Here is a 21,945-nt window from a genome sequence, read left to right as displayed (position 1 = left end):
AGGTAAATATAATACAGCATGATACACATACATTTCAGTTAATTGTTTTTCTTTGCAAGAAATAAGATCTTTCTCATCAGCCTTTTTTGCCTACAGATAAAAATTAATATTTCCCGAGAACTCTAATTGCTGTACATCTTTTCAACTTCGGGCGTTATAGCTAGTCACTCTGTAATGTTGGACTTTGAATGTTAACAATTATATCCCTATGTCATTTAAAAGAGATTATTTAAAAAAAACGACTATATTTTATTCGGTAAATAAAAAGACAGACGGCACCGTTTTTATATATCGATTCAATTTTGAGTTAATAAGTATAGATTTTAGGTCAGAGGTGATTTAGTACAATAGAGCCTACGCAACCTTGTTATTGACATCACATATTGATGATTATATATCACACATTACCATCATAATGGGTAATTAAGGTACGAATCAGCATTTAACCGACTATAAAAACGCAGAGGTTATCACATTATTTGTCTTCTTTCTTCGATATCTTATGATTTTGGTGGTGATAATAAGGTTCTTAAGACAATAGAGCTATCGATTATTTTAAAGAAACGATAAATAAATCGTAGATATATTTACAGTGTACTTTTGGCTCTTCCCATGTAGAAATAAATAAGATGAGTCGATGTATAAATAACATATATTTAGGCATTATATATATATATATATTTTTTTTCTTTGTCGACCTCGATCTCTATCTATCCATTTTTATTAGGAGGCTTTTAGGTGTTAAATTTTTGGGAAATTAGGAGTTAGCGGGTTCAAGAGTGGGTGAAGCGAAATACATGAGTTTAAACATCTCATTTTAAACATAATCATGTACTCTTACAACTATTATCACGAGGGTCTGTTCGGATCTTTCCAATGCCAGAACGCCGAGAAACGTTATTCACCCTGAAAAGGGAGGCCACATTGAACGTTTAAATTATTCCTTAAAGGAGGTTTGGATTAGGCTGATAGGATCCGAGTCCCATTTAACATGAATAAGCCTTTGGTCTGTTTAATCAGTTGTAAAAACTGTTTCATTAACTCAAAGGTGGCAGGCAAAAACTTTGGTATATTAGTTGTTATTGGTAGGTATATCGACTGTTCTTTACACCTCAATCTTTATCAAGCTTGCGTTCGGTCGTTCGTGGATTACTGTTGTCATTTGTAGGCCGGAGCTGCATTGTACTCGTATTGGGTGGCTTGGATGTTAGAGGCGGTCTAAATTGTAGACGATTTACTCGTTGAAGCTCAACACTGAAGTCGCCGTTTAGATTAATGAATTAATAACGGAGAATGCATGGAACTACAAAAAATATGTTTCTTAATTATAAGTGTGCATTACAATGTGTAACATTTGTGCAATTACACAACCTAATTCCGAATCTCCATGATTCAGATTCGGAATTAGGTTGTGTGGATCGTTTCTTGTAAAAACATCAAAAGAGTGGAACACCTTGCCCCTTCCAATATATATAATTTACTATACATCGGTACATTTTCATACCGATAGAAGCAAAGATATAATATGATAAGGAACAATGGAGCTGGCAAGGTAGCTGTACCCGGGGAGTCGGCCGCGACTCAATGAATAAGTTACATCGCGTAGAAAATTAAATTTTTTCTAAAAGAGCATTAGGCACGATTTGCTCGCAGGATAATCGGAATTTCAATTCAGTTTCGAATTGTGACTTCTGTCAGAACTCATTTCTATGCAAATTGCCGCAAATAGCAAGAACGGCTGAATTATTTAATCGTTGGTTCGAGGACTTGAATGTCGCTACGTGTAGGAGATTCATCTTTCACTAATTCCAATAAAAATCGGATTGAGAAAGATTTTCAGAAAATTGAGCTTGAAGCTAGTAGATAAGATAATAGACGATTTGTGCTTTTCATAATAGACGATCAGCCCTCCTGTGCCTTATTATTAAAGTTTTATTAATTAATCCAATCCAATCGGTTAGTTTACATTCCTGAATATTTATTTAAGTAGTTAGTTTAACTTTTAAAATTTTTAAGTGTCCTAGTTTTTGTATATATTAGGGCAAAAGTGTCCTCCATATTTTTCCATTTCGTTTCGTCTTGAGCAACATTCACTCAGTGTTACCTGGCTAGTTCTATAACGCCATCTATCCATCTTATCTTTTGTCGTCCTATGCACCTTTTTCCAGTAGGCCACAAGGGCGCACTACGTTCGACCCTCAAAATATGATTCAGTGACAGAAGTCGAAATGTACGTAAGTAGCGAATAGGAAGTAATTGAAACAAGTGAATTTCTTTGAAATTATATTATCCAACAAAGTACAGAACATATTACTGAAAATATAGTACACATACAGAACAATTTGCACTGTTAATATGATTTAACCAAATAGTTAGATAAATAACAGATTAGCTATTGATAATAAACGATGTCTTTTCAAAAATAATTTTATATATTTTGCAAACAGACTGCTGGATTTAAAAACGTGTTGAGGCACTTTTAATAATGCGACTAAATAGAAATTAACATAACATGTTCAAACAATATGGTAAATTCAATAAAGACCTTTCCAGTTAATATGACATGAAAATGTTGAATAGTTGGAGCAAAAGTGAATGTGAATATTTATCCTGTACTTATCTAATAGACCATCTCATCGATGGGATGCTCTAAAAGATATGACCTAAAAGCGTTGAACATCTTTCCAGCAATCATGTCTAGAAGAGGCTTTCCGTATGTTGTGATTAGGACCTTGGACCATCCAGTGTTCCTGTTTAGGAAGTGATGCATAGAGTCACCTGTAAAAAAACATCGTTTTTAATTGAGCCGTCTTTAGAAATTAATCACTCGGTTCATTCTTCGAAACCGAATCAAGTCTATTCGGAATTTTAATAAGAAATTCTCTTTATTATATTCTAATATTTTCATTTAAACTAAAAACTTCAAATATATACGTAAACGCAAATTAATTTAAGTATTTGTATAACTCAACATTGTCGTATTGGCGTAGGCCAAAGACAATTTATAACTTACTTAATCCCTTGTTTCCCCTGAACAAGTTGGTGAAATTGTACTGCACGCTGTCTTTAATATCATAAGAGAAGGTGAAACTCTTAAGGTCGAAGACAGCCTTGCCGTTGGAGTCCTTGACGATTTCGTATGGCATCACGTAACCAATTTGGAAGTTTTCTAAGAAATATTTTTAAAAATTAAAGTAAGAAGTTTATATATATATATAAATTTCTTGTGTTTGGAGTTGATAAAAAATGGACAACAATTTAAACAATAAAAAATTTACTTAAAGGTTAACAAGGTTTTTGTGACTCGAAGAAGGAGCGATATCTATAGTGTTTTTGATCCAAGGAATCTGACCTCCAAACAACATAAATACAACTTAAAAACGCCTTTTGACACACATAACCCATCAAAACCATTCAATACTGTCCTACGAATTAGGGTACTGAAAGGACATCGACTTATAAACTAGTACGCTTATCTTTTATCGCTACCCACCAACCAGACGCAGTATGTGTTATGAATTTGCACTAATTCCTGTGCACATCTTTTAACATACTAATAACCAGCTTAAAATATTTAAAATAAATTAACGCTATATTTTTTTTATTAACATTTATAGTTTTTAATGAACATAATGGCGATTGAAATATTGATTTTATAATGTCCGACAGTTTGTTTGTTTCGTGAATTTAACGAATTAGAATATCCATTAAAATGTTGTAATAAGTAAAAAGTGATTTTCAACATAAATATCCCTTCGATACACAAAAAATTGCCGTCTAGATTTAATATATATATATATATATATATTTTTCTTAAGAATAAGTATATTTTCGTATTTTTAACAACATTTCCCTTTATTATTGATTGGATGTTATTATTATATATTATAAAAATAAAATCACGAAATATAAAAGCTTAATCGTGACGCAACGTCCCCTCGTCATTAAACTCGCACAAAAGTTGATATATAAATCCAACTAAAATACTTACTGGAGTTAATCTCTGCATCACCATCTTCATTAATCACAAAACCGAGGACGTTTCCATCGACAGTGTAACGTCCTTTAACGATGGCATCGGTGTGAGCTACCACTCGCATTTGTCTTCTTGTAGAGTCCAAACTGGAAAATAAAACTTACTATTACTGCAACGCACGTGGTAAAATCTAGCGTTCGCTTCCGGTCAGTATTTTACTTGTGAAGTTAAAAATGACTCCACTGACACGCCAAAGTAAACCTTACTTTTTATATGGTTAAAGTAATATTTGGTGCTATTCAGGATAATTGTTCATTGTGCACATTAATAGTTATTTCAGAATCCGATAAAATTCGACGGAATAATGAAACTTAAAAGGTGTATACGTCGGACAATGTCAAACACTTACTCCATGCTTTCAATCACGATGTTCTTGATTCCACGTAGAACAGCCTTGTAAAAATTGATTTTTACACCAGCGATATCAATCTCAGCAACGTCTATGATCAGTGGGTCAAGACGTCTCGACGCAATCTCCGCTATTAGATCCGAAGTAATTTCTGGTACCCGGAGTTGGACCTGTTTGGTAAGGCATTCTGAGTCCCGGACATCGCATTTTCCGTACTCTCTTGGATCTAAAATAAAAATTATCATGAAATTTTTATTTTTATTACAAGCCGTCCTAATATTTTTGAAGTGCCTAGAAACAGCAGTGATAACATTAAAATCAAATTGTAACATTATAATGGTACTGTGAATGATATAATTTTAATTATATAGCTAGCCCATACCAAAAAACGTTGAAAAAATAAAAAAATCACCTAAACATTCACTGATTTCCTTAGGTTGACAAACTTCGTTTCTTAAATAAAGCACTCGCTTCTAACTAAATTAATTCGTCTATCTATCAATGTTTTTTGCAAAGATTGGCAATCTTTATACCACGCGATGATGAATCCGATTATTTCTGTACTGAACTTATAAGTTACGCTTATTAAATAATTTTTAACATACGAGAATTTTAAAATTATTATCACGTAGTTTGCTTTTTATATTTAATTTAATTTATTAAATAATACTTTTTCCAAAAGAACAATTACTTAAGAGTTTAAAACGGATCGAATTCTTTAGAATTGAACCGATTGTGGTTTGAAGGTGACAACTCTGGCGTTGTTTATTTAAACTTTATTTATTTAAACTATATTTTTATTTAAACGAGTTATTACTTTTTTTAATTACTTGTTTTAAAACATGTTTATCTTATAAAATTTACAATATTATTTATTTATTTAGTAAACAATATCTTTAACGTATTAAGTTTTATAGAATTATACAAAACACGTTGCATTGTTTACAAAGTTCTTTTAACGCCAGATTTTTTTACGTATGTTATTTGATTTCACAATAAATTACCTTACAGGAGTTAATGCCACTATCGGTTATTTACATTTTTTAAATAAGTGAATACTTGAAATTACTGGATATAAGAAACAGCTAAAGGTTTAATGTACTACACTATTAATATGTTTAAGTACATAATTATTTATTTAATATTTCTATGGTCATTATGACGTTAAATCACCAATTCAACAAAAAAATATTAAACACAACACTGGAAAATGCCTAATATATTTTGAGAATGTTTTAAATATAATGAAAAAGTATATTTAGGTTTTAACAAAAATTTGATAATAAAGAAACCGAATAAAGGGCCAAATATAGAAACAATGTTTTAGAACAATAATTTATTCCCAATTTATGTTTCCAAAGGGAAGATTTATCTATAATTTCATATTCAATATTAATATCCTAAATAATTCTCATGTCACTTACCTAAAGTCTGAATAAATGTTAACTGAATAACCAGTAAGAACGAATAAAAAATGGCACTCATATTTTTTTAATATTTTACTTTTTCAAAACACTACACTACTTCGAATGTCTGAACGGTCAACTGATAACTTCGCACCAAAATATCTTCCCTTATATATGAAATGCTGGCTCAGTCGTCAAGGACATATTTTTGATTTAAGAAATACCAACGTTACTCTAAAATTATCAGATATTCTTGTGAAGCCAGAGTCGACTATTTTCAGAATTTACACGGTTTTTAATGCTGTTGTATCTATGACCATCTACCTTTAGTGCTTCCAAAAGCGATAACCCAGTATTGTGCAATGTCTAATTTTAATCAGAAATCGAAGTAGGATTATCTTAGTTTTAACTCTAGAGAGGTAAAAAATAAAGCTATTGGGTTTTTTTGAGAATACCATTAATATATACATGTACATATAAGTAACGAAAATCGCCTGTTCAATTCAGGTAAGAAACAAAACATTACTGGACATACTTATAAAAGCGCGTATACTAACGTATAATGTGTAACTACTAACTATCCGTTTAATGTGCAAACGATAAAAACATACAACTGCGAGGCGTTGAAAACGTAGTAAGAAACGCAAAGCCACGCCATAGTATGGCCCTTTATACTATAAAATACTGTAATATCATTTTGGATGTAAGAAGATGATAGTTTTCCTAATTACCTTGACTTAAATTTGTTTTTATGGCAGAATTTACGATATACTTGGATAATAATCACGCACAACGGACCAAATAAGAGTCTAATTGCGGAAAAGGAGTCCCCCACATACATATACTTGGATAAGTAAAGGAGCTGGTGAACACTTTTAGTTACTGAAACTTACAACATGGAAAACCATACTTGAAAATTTTCGCTGTTAATTGCATGGAATGGAACGCGAAGCTGCTACTATACTTAGATATATGTACTTATTAAATTAATTGTTTGTTATTTTTTTAAAGTTAAGTAATGTTTCTCAGTGAATATCTTAAAACTTACACATATAGACATAAACTGTGTTTGTGTGTTTAAAAGAGCCTGATGAAAAGTATTATTTTATCAGTTTGCGCAATAGTATTGGGCAATGGCTGCAACTGAAGGAGCTAACTTAGTATTAATTCAAAATTTCAAATTTTATCAAACAATTAAACTTATATTTTTGTGTAATTATAATTAAAAATAATTTCTTTATCCTCGTGGCTAAAGCCACAGGCAGAGTTAGTATAAACTAATAATAATATTATTTAGAAAAGATAATATGCTGATACTATCTTAGCCTAACCAGTTTAATACATACACAGTATAGTCTTTTATGACGGTCATTCTATCTACAAGTCCTTATAAAAACTTAAATACCAAATTATAATTATTGTATCTAAAATCTAATCAATTTGCAAAATGCAAACAACATTAATTTGACCGTAGTATATCAAGCGATCATATTATTAACAAATAAAAATAATTTCATTATTATTCTTAGTTTAGAAAATTATTATGCGTCTAATTTGATGATATGGCTACTTCTTTTTTTACTTACCCTAACGCTAACATCGCTGAATATTGAACCGATACCATAGTAAGACAGGCATAATGTTACTTTTGGTGAGCTGTAAAGACATCATTACAGGATAAGTATACGTAATAACTACACCATGTTGTGTAAGTATTTGCAAAGCGATACTAAAGTTTTCTCATCATAAAAAAATATCCAGCTGATGTATATTTTTGAAATGTGGTTTGGCGACGCCTATCGGCTTCTTAGGTGTACAAAAAAGGACCAACGTTTCCGTGTTTGTGGAATTTAATCTTACCCTTTTGTTTTTGAGTAGATTTAAAAAATTCATTTAAAAATGACAACGAACTAAAAGGCTAAATATAACTTCAGTCAGGACCTTATTTATATACATGCACTTACTATTGTAGTATTTCCGGAGCCGGTTTCGTTGCAAATTTTATTTAAGTTTCACAATTATTTTGATTCATATGTATTCTTTAGGTATATCGAAATCGTTAAACACTATTTTTTTAATTTAAATATAAGAAAACGACAGTATTTTAACTTACTATCTCTGAAGATCTCCATGCGTAACGTAGCATTCGAATAAATAAAGTTGCTGTTTTTTCTTTTAAGAATAAAATCTGATATTGTTCATGACATGTATGATGCACATTAAAATAAAAAGACGCAGACTCAAGAATAGACATTTGACTAAATTTTCATAGTAATTCAGATCATTCATTGATTGTCTTTGTTTTTTTTCAGTACGATATAGTAGCGCTACAAAAAATCCATTTAAGTAACGGAGGCGAATTTAAAGAAAATAATGTTCAACATTAAATTAAGTGGCATCAGATTTGCTGTAAAGGTCATACAAAAAATAGTTAAAAACAATAGGTAGTAGTGTTTTATCATTCGAGTTACCAATACCATTTACTACCTACTAAGCTATTTTATACCACCGGGAATTATCCAGAGCATATTTATAGAAAAATACCATTCATTGACAATATGGTATTTAAATTTGGATTTTCATCTGACATTTTTCTTCGAAGGCTACTACAGGTGATCAGACTCTTGTTACTTCCAAACTATTATTGTCTTTGATTCAATCACTAGAATATACATTTTTTAACGGCACACATTAATAATCGCCTGGAGCGATACAAGAAAGATGAATAATTCAAACTACGGTTTGTACGACAAAATCTTTATTTATAAAGTTTTATGACATAAATTCATGACCACTTTGCCTTTATTCTTCTCGTCCTATCGTTACAAACACAAAAGGCGTTTACCGTTTCCTTAACTAACATTTTAAGTACCAAAGATCTCTCCGGATACATTAGATTCGGGAACCTCCCTTTGAACATTTAGATTACCATAATGCACAGAAATAAGATATAATCTTTCTAATTATTATTAAATAATAGTATAGAATTACGAATTTGGCACTTTTTACAGAGAATAGACAAAAAGTGTTGTATAAGAATGGATATATTCTGGTTGACCTTACAATGCATTAATAATTATCAATTATAATTGCTCCAAGCCGACCATTATGCTTAAAAAAAAAATAATGCATATCCATTATTTTAATGTGTTATGTCAACAACAATGCCACCTGTCAACGAACAATAAAGATAAAATATTAAAATATTGTCTAAGAATGTTTGTTGACAATTCCAAATACGTCCTACAAACTTTTAAATAAAACAGTCACTAAAACTTTCAAACCAGGATAGATATTCAAACTAATACACTTCAATAAAAACCTAATATGTATAAATACTTGATCCGCGTTTTCATTAATTAAACTTTTTTAGTATATATATTTTATTTTTATATATAAATATGATAAGTGTTGAGACTTCGTTGATCAAAATTGTTAAATTCGAATAACCTGGAGCTAGTCAAGTAATTTATGTTTAGACTATTTAACATTTAAATAAGAGAATTTAAATTGTATTACGGATAAAAATATTTTACTGTTACAATAATATAAGTGCCGCCGTAGTTAGGTAAAATTCTAAACGTCTCTTACAAATAACTTTATCTAAAAATACTCAATTATCTATGATTTCTATCTAAAAACTACAATTTGACTCTTTGAGAGTAATTTCCTAGTACCCGATTAGAAGTTCTAAAAAATATGTACACTTTCTGTCTTCTGATCGATTGGTGCTAATTTTGATCTTGAGAGTTGGCGCTAACCAAAATCCCTAATCGAACATCTCGCTTTATCTATAAGTATGTGATATTTGAATCATAAATAATAGAAATATTTCTTGATTCTATACTCCAAATTCAATGCTTGACACTGACCAAAAACACAATTTAATATAAATTCCTCGATAACAGAAATCACAATGTCATCTCTTACTTTATCTAATTTCATTTAAAAAAAAATCGTTTATAGCGAGTATTAAGAAATAAAAAATGTATTGAATTGTATCCCATTAGTTTGGCCGAGACCTGTTGAGTGATTTTTTTTAATATTGTATATTTTACGAGTCATTTAAATAAAAAGCATTAGGCGCTTACGTCCTTAATGTTCCGCGGACACTGTATTTTCCGTCTTGGCTTACGCAAACTTAACATGCATTTCTTTCACCAGTCAGTCACCCTCGCTCCATTGAGACGAGAACACAAAGTTTTTTGCGCCAGCGTTAGACATATTATATATTATGCCGAAGAAAAGAAAAACCATTACCAAAAACTAAACGAATGATTCCATGAAAGTTTATTCCTGTTTTAAAAAAACTACTACTGCCGATATTAAAAAAAATAAAAGGATAAAAATATTACGATACCTAAGAAAAATCTTTATAAACACATAAATAGTGATCTTTATCGAAATAATAGTTTATATAATATGTATTTATCATATTTTTTCTAATATTGATTATATAGATATCTCCAAAGTTCTATAACTAACGAGACGTGTTTTACGTGCAACTTTTCTGAATAATGTATTATTTATAAGACATTTGACACCAATCATACCCTAATACATAATACTATGGCAAAAAAATAAGTTTATTTTGCATTAACAGCTTATAATTCGGTTGGTATTACAAAAAAATACACTTAGGCACGAGCAAGCCGGTTTGGATGTTAATAAAACCACATAGTACCTAATATTTTATCTAATAATTGTATGCAGTAGACGCGAGCCGCGGTGATTGGTTTGTGACTAAAGCGGACGGAGAGAGACGCGCGGGTGAAATCATACATTTGCTAGCTTTAGGCGCGTTTATGCTGTAAACTTTTGTTGGGTTTTCTAAATCTTTTTCATTCTTCATTTGCAACAAAACTCTTCAAAGTCTACTTGTGTAATCTTTTTGGCAAAATTAGCACCATTCGTCGAATTCCAAACTAACACTACAAGGCCGCATTATATTTTATAAGTGCTACATTTTGAATGGGGCAAGTCTAAGTTGAACTTTCGTACATTAAGAGATTCCAAAAATATTACAGTTTGATAATAAATGTTTAAATTAAATACACTGTTTTATAAATGATACATGTTTAAACTAAACTTATAAAATACTTCAAAACTAAACATCGAAAATATCCACAATATGACTAGTCGTCACGAACGCACCAATGCTTTATCATTATGGGACGATTCAAGACAATCGGAATGTTTTGCCAAGTGTGATATTCATTTCTATCTAATTAAGGAAATATTTTGAGTACGTTACGTTGTGCTACCGGTGCATCGAAATATTAATAACAAACCTTTCCGAACGCCGGAGAAACTACGTTCGTTGGCAAGATGTCTTGATAAATCTTCGGGAAATATATTTTAATGTTTTGTTTGTTTTTCTAGTTTTCAATAAACTAGAAAGAAAACATCGGGAGCTCTACCAAGCTTATCATCAAAGTTGTTAATCAATATGTTTCCGACATTAAGTTTCGCAAATGGAAAACAATTTAAAGACATTTTTAATTGCGCCACTTAAACCGGTCGGTAGTTTTTGGACTCAAAAACTTTATTTATTAATGTATATTTTTAGGTTTTTGTTGATAATTGATCAATTTGTCCCCTGCAACGATCTCATCGTATTCAACGGGACATGTTTTTTGAGTTCTCGCCGACATCGGAAGGGCTAAGGGTTTCCACATTGTGTCGACTACTCCAATGGTATAGAAGCAATGCGTTGAGGCAATAAACCAAAGTGGGCCGGTCCAATGTCCCAGTAGATGGCACCGAGGGTAAATTGTCTTAAACTCACATTCGCACATACGTAGAAGAGGCTTTCCTAATGTACAGCTAGAATTATTTAAAATACTGAAAGGTGTTATTTCTAATAATAATTAAAATCTTAAAATTATCTAAAATTATCACAAAACTGTTATCACACAATTACCTTTGATTAAACACACAATAAAACTAGACGGAGTCCTACAATACGTTGCATATTCTAAAACCAAAGTCCTGAAATATAAAAATTCGTTAATTAAATCTAATTGATTAATTTGGTCCAAGATACGGTTGACCAAGATAAGGTAAAATTGAGTTAACTATATTCATTACACACGCACACACACGCAATGCAGATATTTTGCTATTTGAATATAGGTGTCTGTGAAATGTAAAGATTTAGCGGTCACATTTCTATGGATACATAAAATATCTTTGCCTAATCAGTTGTTCCGTTTTTATCCTTAAATAGGGTCCCATTTGTATTTCATCGTCCAAAAGACCCGGCCTCTGGCCCAATGGGACCATGGCGGCGACCATGACCATTCTCGGAACGAAATCCTACGCCTCCCGGTCGACCAAGGCCGCTTGGGACAGCGAAATCTGCTGGGACCGGGGCAGGCGTCGCACCGGGAACATCTTGATGCAGGGAGCCAAGAGATAGACCAGCACCGCGCCCGCGACGACGGAGACGGCGCAGAGGGTCCACTGCGCGGCCTTTATCGAGACGTTGACGTCCGGCAGAGATCGGTCGAGGCCGCAGGAGCTCAGCAGGGACCCGGACGCGTTCCACGGACCGGACGTCCGGGCCGCGGGCCCGCAGGACGACTCTCTCCAGCCGATCCAGCCGCCGGACCTGTCGAAGAGAACCTGCGACGCGTCGGTCGTTTCAATATCCGATATCGATGACGTTCAGACCGATGACGTAAAGCACGACGACTGACCTGCAGACCCTCCATGGCCGTGTAGCCCAGCACCGTGCCCGGGGCGGCCTCCAGCCCCAGCTTGTAGCAGAACTCCGACACGGAGCCGCTCGACGCCGACTTGTTGCGGGCGCTGATCACGCGCATGAAGCTCTGCCGATTTCGAGACGTCGATTAGAACCGGAGTCGCGAGTCGACCGCCTCGATTAAATTCAACGTCGATCGGACCTGAGCCGGGATCTCGAGGGTGAAGAACCGGTCGTCGGCCTCCGAGCTGAGGATGTCGACGGCCAGCGAGGGCAGGTTCCACTCCTGGGGCTCGGGCCAGCAGGCGGCCTGAAGGCAATCGTTACTACAGTGTCGACGCTCCGTTCTACGCGGGACGTATTCGGCGCTAAGAAAATGACACCGACCTCCCCGTGGTACCAGAACTCGTCCAAGACGAGCGTGCTCGACGTCCGGGCCGAACTCCTCAGCTCGCCCACCACCTGCGGAGCGACACAATGTTAAGCGAGAGGCGAAGCGCGACAGTCGCGAAGGCGAGAGGCTCACCCGCCGGAAGACGGCGTCGGGCATCCGGATGCCGGTGGTGCCGCTGTCGACGATGCTCTTCTCGGCGTTGATCAGGCGACACTCGTCGAGGTCGACGGCGGTCGATCTCGTTCCGTTGGCGGCCCGCTCCCTGTCTTCGGTCGAATTCGAGACCCGGATCGCCAGGACGCCGATCTCGTACCAGCGCTTCCTCAATATCGGCGTTCGGAAAATGTATTCGCCGGCCTCGGACGCGTTTCGGTCGGCTGAAACGGTATTTATTCAAGTTTTCGTCGTTAACTTTCATTTCCAACCTTCGTGGAAGATTCCTGGACCCGAAAAGTTATTAAATATTATTTTTTAAAATAAATGAAAAGCTTCAATTAAACTTAATTTAATAAAGTGAAGAAAATATATGCCATAGAAAACAATTTATGAATTTTGGTCGAGAGATATTAAAAAGGTCATAAATCTGTTGTCGATACGGATCGCAGCTAACCTTGAACAAGTATAATAGATAAGAGACAAAATCTGCAAAAAATTGAATTTGCTTTATGAGCGAGATTAAGTCGGGCCGAGGCCGGTCGCCCTTTTTATTTACAATTAATACAATTGTCAATCGTACTATATTCTGTGAAGTTGCAACGATCAACGATCTCAGTAAATAAATAACGAAACTAAAGCTGAAAGGTCGCCCGAGACAAAAAAGTGAACAAGAATTTGCATTCAGACAAAATAAACTGGCACTGGTGGGTCTCAAGGAACTAATTTGAATAACTTAGCATTGCCATTATTTGGAAATTAAACATTCAAAAGATCTAGACATCGAGTCGAGATTGCGACATTTATTGCTTGTATTTCAAACGTTTACAATTTTCCACGATTTAAAAGTTTATCGGGCGATCTTGTTTAAATATATGTAATTAGATATTATCATCTGATTGCACCGAGTCTGGTCAAATCTGATTGCCATCTTCGACAATAAAGTTATAGCATTCGAATGCGAATGGTCTTGATTTATGACGTCATCTAAACGTTGTTTTGCTGTTAAAATATATTAATAAACTAACACGAAAAAAATATAGTGCTAAGTGAGATTGTTTCAAATAATAATAACTGTTGTATTTCAGATAATATCCAATTGTAATTGCAATCACGATTAGTAACTGTTCGGTCTTAGTTGCTGTTACTATTGAGTAGGCGGATAGGATAAATAAGAGTGGCGGAGAGTTTATTGCCAGTTCTTCTCTTCCGTTCTACGTCCTTGATTTGAAAACTGGCAGTAAATGTAAATTCACAATTACTTTAATTTTTTTGACATTCATCAGTGTACTTATTTAACTATATGAATAAAGATATTTTTGTTTTGCTTTGTTTTATTGATTAGTAAACAAACTAAAAAAACTTCTACAGTCAGGCACTCTCTACACGGACATGATACGAAGTTAAGAAGAAGATAATGGTTTAAGTAGTCAGCACATGCAGGACGCCGTCGGTAACTCCACAGGCAAACGAAAATGAAACGTGAAATGAAATGAAATACGTTTCTTTGGAACATAGGATCATGATGGTATCACTTATTCCACGTCATTAAATTTGAGCCAAGATAAGAAACAAGACAGAGGGTGTTGGCCGAGAGAAAAAGCCGGCGTAAAAAACTCTCGGTACTCTTTTTTAATGATGCGTCAAATATTTTACTCCGAATTATGTCATAATCAAAAGAACTACAAGTGCTGTTTATATTAGCAGATGACTTTAATGCTTGAATAGGAAAAAGGTTGCCTGGTGAAGAAAGAGTAATGGGTGCTAATTGTTTTGGTAAACGGGTTCAAAGAGGAGATCTGCTCCTGCAATTTTGCCGTGAAACCGACTTAAAGATGATAAATACCTAATTAACAAAGGTAAAATTGACCATATTATATTGACAAACGCGTGTCGTTATATACTAAACATTGAAGTGATGCACAATCTATCATTTGTCAGTGACCACAGTCTTGTACGATGCACATATAAATTATATTTAAAAACTTAAGAAACGATGAGAATGTAATGTTCCTTATGAAATAATAGACCTGGACAAGGCGGTCCTTTGTCACCTAGAATATTTGTAACGGTAAACCCATAAAACCTTCAATGGGAGATAATAACAGATGTCCATACTGTGGAGAAAATGAGGCTGACTTATCCCACCTCATCTTGAGTTGTCCGACCTTAAAATTTCAACGTTTAATACTAGTAACGGATATTATGAAGTTGATGGATTTTGATGAGAAAAATCAAACTACACTTGGAAATTCTTTAGCACATAAGCCGACAAGATCAGATTCAAACTAATCACTCACTGCAAATGGTAGTCATCAATGTCACATCACAAATAGAAATTCCCCGCCGTGGCCAAGATTTACTGAAATTTCCAGTTTTATTCAAATCTATTTACTATTATATTATATAAAAACACGGTTGAGAAAATTTAAAGCTCACCATTGTTTTATATAATTTTATTGTATATAATGTTAAGTTAGTATAATTAATTTTGTAAGATATTTTGTTATAACTTTTCTTTTTTAAAGTGCCAATGGAATTTGTATCCGGCTAATAAATAAATTTTAAAAAAATCAATGAGAGAAAAAAAGGGATAGAAATAAACGGTCGGTATGTAAGCAACTTGAGATTCGAGTTATTTTCTCAAACAGTGCTACGAATTGACAAGACAATGCTTAACGAATTGGTTTGCTCTTGAATATGCGCAGAACTTCATATACCTAGGTAAGCAAATATCGTTTAGTGAAAATCGACATGTGGATGAAATAACAGACTAGTAAACCTAGCGTGAAACAAATTTTGCGCTTTAAAAGAAGTATTGAAATCCGACCTTGGCTTGAGTATAAAATGAATAGTCAAATGCATACTTCCATGTCTATCATATGGATGCCAAACGTGGATTTTTAGTAAGGCGTTAATAAATAAGATTGGGGTTGCCAAAGGGAGCTATGAGCTTGGGAAGATGAAATAAAAAGGATAGCGGGAAATAATTGGAAAATTGTTGCAAGGAATAGACACTGGAAGAATTTGCAAGAAGCCTTCACTCCGTCGGAGATTGAGTACTAGTGAAAACATAAACGACTTAGACTTAGTATAACTATAGTGTACTCGAATAAAGGCTATTTTTATTTTTATTATATTTTAGAGGAACTGTTGAAAAAGTATCTATCGGCTTTGACAGGATCCCACCATTCTTTGTTCGTATTTGGGTACTGCTCTTGTCACACCATATTTGATTATATTTGAGAAATGTTTGCAACAGGGAATATAGCTAAAGTTACAATTTTGAATAATAGACCTATCTGAATGCTAAACTATACCCACATAATTATAGTGTTTAGCTGTTTGGGCCCCGATACACAACATTCATATAGATAGATTAGAATCCATGCAAAGACGGTTTGTTAGAGCTTTATGCTCAAAGTATGGTCTCAGGCGCAAAATAAATGGATATGACCAGCGTCTTGCCCACATTCAGTGTAAGTCTGGAAAAGAGGAGGTAACACAAAATAGCAAATCACTTGGCAGCTTCTTCTGGGTAAACTTGACATTGAATTAGCAACGCGTTGGGAGCAATTATTAAAATTGTTGACATTTTTCAAAAGGTTTTATGAATTCAAAAAGATTATTCGCAGTAGACTTGAAACCTGAATAACTTCACTTTTTGTCATAAAATTTGTATACTGTATGTAATAATGTATAAAGTATTACTAGTTAATATTTAGTAAACTGGCACCGTAGATGCCACTGAGGAGAAAAGAGGTGTAATTGGAGGATTTCAGTTTTACAAATGTTCAGTTTGTTGTAACACTATGTCTTTTCCATCTGTTGTCTGATTCTGTACCAATGATATAAAAAAATAATAATGGGTATCGTATCCGAGACCATGACTCGCCGCGAGTACTATTCACCGACAACAGGTTTATGCACTGAAGGCGAAGAAGTTCCAGTTGCGGCACCACTTGAGACAGCTAAAACGCAGTTCAATGTTATGATGGGTGATTCTATTCGAAAAGAAAAATCGTAGGCAGTTCATCTTTACAAAATAAACTCCTGCTTCCAGGAGCCGCTTCATACAAAATAGGCACGACTGAGGCCGGAGAAGACTAAAAACGAGATCGACTTTATCGTGTCAACTAAGAAGCAAATTCAAAGATCACTGTGACAAGTACGGGAAGTGATTGGATGATGGTGAGAGGAGTTTAGAAGCTCGAGAAGTCAAATCATAATTCCAACTTGATCTCCAAAATTGCCTTTCTCAACTGGACGGTTTATGTTTAATACTGTTGTAACAGGGGACAACCCAGCAGGAGGCTCATCTAGTAAGTGATACCGCCGCCCATTGACACTCATTACTAGAAAGCTCGCAAGTGCGTTGGCGGCCTTTTAAAAATTGGAATTTTTTTTAATAATAAAACTCAGCCGGTGGTATTTGACCGAACAACACTCTCCATGGTATAAGCGGTAGAAGATGCAGAGTGACCCCGCAACGCAACGCCAAGGGATCAATTAGCTCGGAAAGTGACTGGAAGTCGACGATTCGATCCGCTCTTCGTTGAATACAGTCAAGTGGAAGGAGCTGATAGGTGAGCCGCTCAGAGGTGACAACTCCATGTGTGAACCGAATGCAGTTGCAAGCGGTTTCCCGCACTGAGAGAGAGAGACGCCTCGCAGCTTTAGAACGCCGATGATGTCGGATGGCTCAGGCAACTTAACGACGAAACGTCTGATGAAATTTGTGGAGGAAAGTGTCGGGGGAAAGAAGGCTTTTCACAAGAAATGGATAATAGGGCAAAGTCCGCACCGTCTCTCCTATACCCGACATATTAAACCAAGTTGAGAGATATAATTACCTATATCTAATTCTATGCCTCTAGCCTGTTTGTTAGGTTTGTCCTCGATTCTCCATGGAGTGGATCATCGATGCCTTTTCGTCATTCGATACTATTAGATACGCTCAACTTCGAGTGGCTCATTTAAAGAATGCTACCTCGATGCTTAAAGACTCGGTCGATGTTTTGTATGCGATCGACTTAGAAATGATCTCTTGGAACTCTTCGATCCATAGAAGAACCGAAGCTTATATGGCATCGGGTGAAGCCCGAAGTACGATTGGCGGCCGAATGCCGATCGGCGGAGCTCCGGACGGCCTTCGGAGGCCCTCCGTGCGACATTTAGGGAAGAAGTTCACGTCCGTCGGTGGACCGTGACCGTAATCTCACCGAACATTCTCAAGTTCCCATAGTGAGTGGCGTTGACCGGACTCGTCGAGCCGCACAGCGTCAGCTCGAAGGCCAGAGGCCTCCCGTCGACTTTCTCCGCGAAGTCGAGCCACGAGCCCACCACCACGCTGTCGCCCCACGCGGCCACCGGCAGATACGCCAGACCCAGCAGACCCTGGAAGAATATGGCCAACGATTATGAGCGGCTCCTTCGCTAACATAGCTTTATTTAAACCCTTAGTAATTGCTTTAATAAGAAATAATACAATCCCCAAATTTTGTTATACAAATTGTTTAAACTGGAGCAAGTTGATCCCGAGGATTACAATAATTAAATTATTATTTCAGTGATAATTATAACATTTAGCTTGGGAGTTGGTGGTAAAAACAAATATAGTTTCCATATAAGGTTTATCTTCTTGGGCCCGGTTGGTCATATGCTCAGATTAGTTCTGTTTTGTATCTTATACTAGTGAGTAACCATTTTTCTTTTAAAATTGGTCATAATTTTTTGTTAATAACTCATCGAGGATAACACATATATTATCTTCATACTTCTCACTGAGTATAAAACATACATATATTGACATAGAACAAAGACAGACCTGCCACCCAGATCCATTCATGAAGAATTTATAACTTTTTGTGATGAGAGCCAAATCACTTCTCACTTCTGGTACTGCTGGCAATGAGGGGAATTGTATGAAGTCTGAAGCGAGTGTTCCAGACCATGTTCCTTGGGAATACTTTGCTTGCACCTGAAGCATTCAAAAATGTTAAATTTAAAATGTTGTTTAGAAACTTTGCGTTGTCTATATATATATATATATTTATTAATCGATTTTAATTACAGATAAAAAGGGGCCAAGAATTGGTTTAGTTCTCTGAATTATTAAAATAATTATGGTGATTATAGCCTCACCTTCAATTTCATTCATGAAACATAAAATAAATATAATACACTGTAAACACCATAGAATGTGGTAACCAAAATCACTTGGCATTGGTCAACTTGTTTTTCATACAATGATACACTCTATATAGAATTACACCAACCCTCAATAATTACAATTAAATAAAAAAAGGTAGTTTTTAAGTGGACAAAATTAGTTAAAACTGCAGAGCTGTGAACGTTATTGTATGCTTTATCATCCTAAACCCGTTTCTAAACTGGACTATATGTACCAAACTCTCTAAGAAATCTGTTCTTTTGCTAAACAATGTGGAATTAATTGAACAAGCTTTAACACAAAGTTGTCTCAATATTGCAAGATATGAATAAAAAATACAACATAACTTCTAGTGCAGCAAAAGATGTCAGGCGAAAATAACAGACTATATGAAACCACATTCAAATTAGAATTGATTTTTATGTAATTACTAACACTAGTCTGAAATTAGATTTTTCTAATACAGTCTTGTTTCTATTTAACGAAAACTCTAAAATAAGTCCAGTCCAGTTATATAGTGTTTACACTACATTACACATTGTACTTAAAATATAATTTAAAAATAAGATATTTTTTATATCTGCATTGAGTACCAATTTATTTACTTTTTTATTACAAGTAAGCTTTAGATAAGGCAAATTCTACCTCCTGTTTCACACACAAAGGACCTATTGAGAGTCTTATTGCGGAAATGGAGTCCCTACATACATACATACATACCTCCTGTTGTGAATTTTATATTTTTTCAGTTTAGTTACAAATAATGAAGAAACCAACTATGTAGTAAAACCCAAATGTTAGCTATGTGGCTATGATATTAAATATAACACAGCAAAACCTTATTAGAACTGTGTTGCCACAGGATTATTATTTTTAATGTGTATTTATTGTTTAGTTGTATTTTTAATTAATATTAATTCATCTTTTTGACATTTTACTATGACACAGTTTTAATAATAATTATTTACGGACCTCTTTACCGCTGTTATATAAGCTTGTTGAATTTTCTTTATGAAAGTAAATGTTACTGTCTTTTCTTGCATATGCAGCAATTGCTAAAGTTGCACTTCCTGTATCAACTAAAACGTGAAGCTGAAAAAAAGTTCAAAGGATATGAGACTTAATTGTATACAGAAGACTTAATAAAATGACTGAATGTTTAAAGTTTAAGTTAGGGCAGACAGCATTATTGCACATCACTGAACACTATCAAATTACAACTCGTTATTACCTTAGAAGTTTACGAATAAAATCAATAGACAATTGAAACCTTACACCGCAGCAAGCTCAAAACTCTTAAAGCGAACTCCAATTATTATATTTATTCATAAATACCTTCTGAGGAGGATGTCCTATGTTAATAAGTAATGCATAGGCCTGTCCTGCCTCTCCATATAGGTTAAATTTTTCGCAGTAAATGTAATTTATAAAGAAGAATACTCGAAACACGGGACTCTTCAAAATGTTCATTTTTGGAATTAATATTTATCTAATCTAAAGCTTTAGTTTAAAGTACAATCTTGATTTTGTCACAAAACTGAAATAAAAAAAACAACATACTTTACTTTTGATATTTTTACGGATTAACAAACACCGAAAGTGTTTAAGCTTAATTGAAGAGTGTAGTGTGTACGCTGTACTTTGAAGTTCACTGTGCGACAATAGATTTGAAACATAAACAAATTATCACCACAGAGTAAAAAAACTCATGTGTAGAGACATAGTTGACATAGACAGTTGGTACAAATTAAAGCCAGTTAAAAAATAAATTCTGAAATTTGTTGTTTTTATATAAATGTCGAAAAATCCACTTCGATCTCAAGCGAGAAATAACGTTTTGAATCTAAAACGTAAAAAAATAAATAATAATATGAACATTAACTCCATCTTTAATTTTTGAGTTTGGTGGAGTTCACCGGTAAGTTGGACTAAATAGGTGACTTCTTTATAGAAGTACTACTATACGGCGAATCTGAGCGAATATCTGGCTTGGCGGAGGGCACATTGAGTGATAGTGTTTTACGCGCCTGGTAAAATGAGGAGAGGGAAAAGAAGAAAATCAACTTGGATAGTTTCGATTTACATACATTTCTTAGTGAACAAACTAAGACAATTTATTCTATACAGTTCGAAATGAAATTTTAAGAGTAATGTGACTGTTACAAATTATCTGAGGTTAGAAAAATATAATGTAATAATCTATCTCAGACTCACTCGTTAGAGGAGGCATGTATTTGTGCTTCCCTGCAGCGGGATGTATATAGACTCATGAAAATGATGATGACTGACTAAGCTATCGTTTGAGAAACATGATTATCGGTTTGAAATATGATAATTCCTATCAAAACGGACCATTTTTGATGGAGGAAACCATTTTCTTATGATATGAAATAATGGCTCCGTTAAAATGTTTTACATTTACTTAATGTTTTGAACATGAAAACAAATTGAAAACGCTTTCATAATCGCAGCAAAATATAATAATTGAAATGCTAATAGGGCGATTTATAAAAAACACCTCTTTATCTTCAGTATCTGATTAAAAACAAAAGAAATGAAGTTCTTGCAAACATTTTCTAGTTCTGAATAAGTTGTTTGTATTATTGAAATGATATATAATAAATTAGTAGATAAACTAATATACGATTGATCTATTTTTCGTTACATATTTTTCTATCTTAATTACCAGATATATAACAATAATCTTCATCGCAAACAACTAATACACT

At 34.3% G+C, this 21,945-nt stretch overlaps 2 protein-coding genes across 3 annotated transcripts; both read right to left on the bottom strand.

Annotated features, from left to right (window-relative positions):
- Window positions 1-2,270: 2,270 nt before the first annotated feature.
- Window positions 2,271-5,954, bottom strand: LOC110999909 (protein takeout). Its single transcript, XM_022269196.2, has 5 exons — window positions 5,810-5,954; window positions 4,386-4,611; window positions 3,992-4,122; window positions 3,014-3,169; window positions 2,271-2,778 (listed from the first exon to the last, which is right to left on the bottom strand). Exons 1-5 carry the CDS (start codon window positions 5,868-5,870, stop codon window positions 2,621-2,623), a joined length of 732 nt encoding a protein of 243 aa, XP_022124888.1. The 5' UTR covers window positions 5,871-5,954; the 3' UTR covers window positions 2,271-2,620.
- A 2,578-nt stretch (window positions 5,955-8,532) lies between these two features.
- On the bottom strand, window positions 8,533-20,862 carry LOC110999914 (beta-secretase 1). 2 transcript variants are annotated; one of them, XM_022269205.2, is made up of 9 exons: window positions 20,552-20,862; window positions 20,189-20,308; window positions 18,872-19,024; window positions 18,267-18,441; window positions 13,024-13,268; window positions 12,885-12,959; window positions 12,700-12,807; window positions 12,493-12,624; window positions 8,533-12,418 (listed from the first exon to the last, which is right to left on the bottom strand). In XM_022269205.2, the coding sequence occupies exons 1-9, from the start codon at window positions 20,684-20,686 to the stop codon at window positions 12,110-12,112; spliced, it is 1,452 nt and encodes a 483-aa protein (XP_022124897.2). In that variant the 5' UTR covers window positions 20,687-20,862; the 3' UTR covers window positions 8,533-12,109. The 2 variants fall into 2 exon arrangements, with proteins under 2 accessions (XP_022124897.2, XP_022124896.2); XM_022269204.2 differs by having other exon boundaries at window positions 12,885-13,268.
- Window positions 20,863-21,945: the final 1,083 nt, after the last annotated feature.

The sequence above is a fragment of the Pieris rapae genome, chromosome 9 (assembly GCF_905147795.1).
Source record: "Pieris rapae chromosome 9, ilPieRapa1.1, whole genome shotgun sequence".
Lineage (NCBI taxonomy): Eukaryota > Metazoa > Arthropoda > Insecta > Lepidoptera > Pieridae > Pieris > Pieris rapae.
The sequence above is the reverse complement of the archived record's forward strand: the minus strand, read 5'-3'. Positions and strand labels throughout refer to the sequence as shown.

Coding starts and splice junctions, on each gene's coding strand:
- LOC110999909 (XM_022269196.2), bottom strand. CDS start 5,870: ATGAGTGCCATTTTTTATTCGTTCTTACTGGTTATTCAGTTAACATTT. Junction 3,170..3,991: donor TGATGCAGAGATTAACTCCA/GTAAGTATTTTA, acceptor AATATTTCTTAG/AAAACTTCCAAATTGGTTAC. Junction 2,779..3,013: donor CAGGGGAAACAAGGGATTAA/GTAAGTTATAAA, acceptor GTTTTTTTACAG/GTGACTCTATGCATCACTTC.
- LOC110999914 (XM_022269204.2), bottom strand. CDS start 20,686: ATGAACATTTTGAAGAGTCCCGTGTTTCGAGTATTCTTCTTTATAAAT. Junction 18,442..18,871: donor TGAATGGATCTGGGTGGCAG/GTCTGTCTTTGT, acceptor ATATTCTTCCAG/GGTCTGCTGGGTCTGGCGTA. Junction 12,419..12,492: donor CGGCCATGGAGGGTCTGCAG/GTCAGTCGTCGT, acceptor GACGCGTCGCAG/GTTCTCTTCGACAGGTCCGG.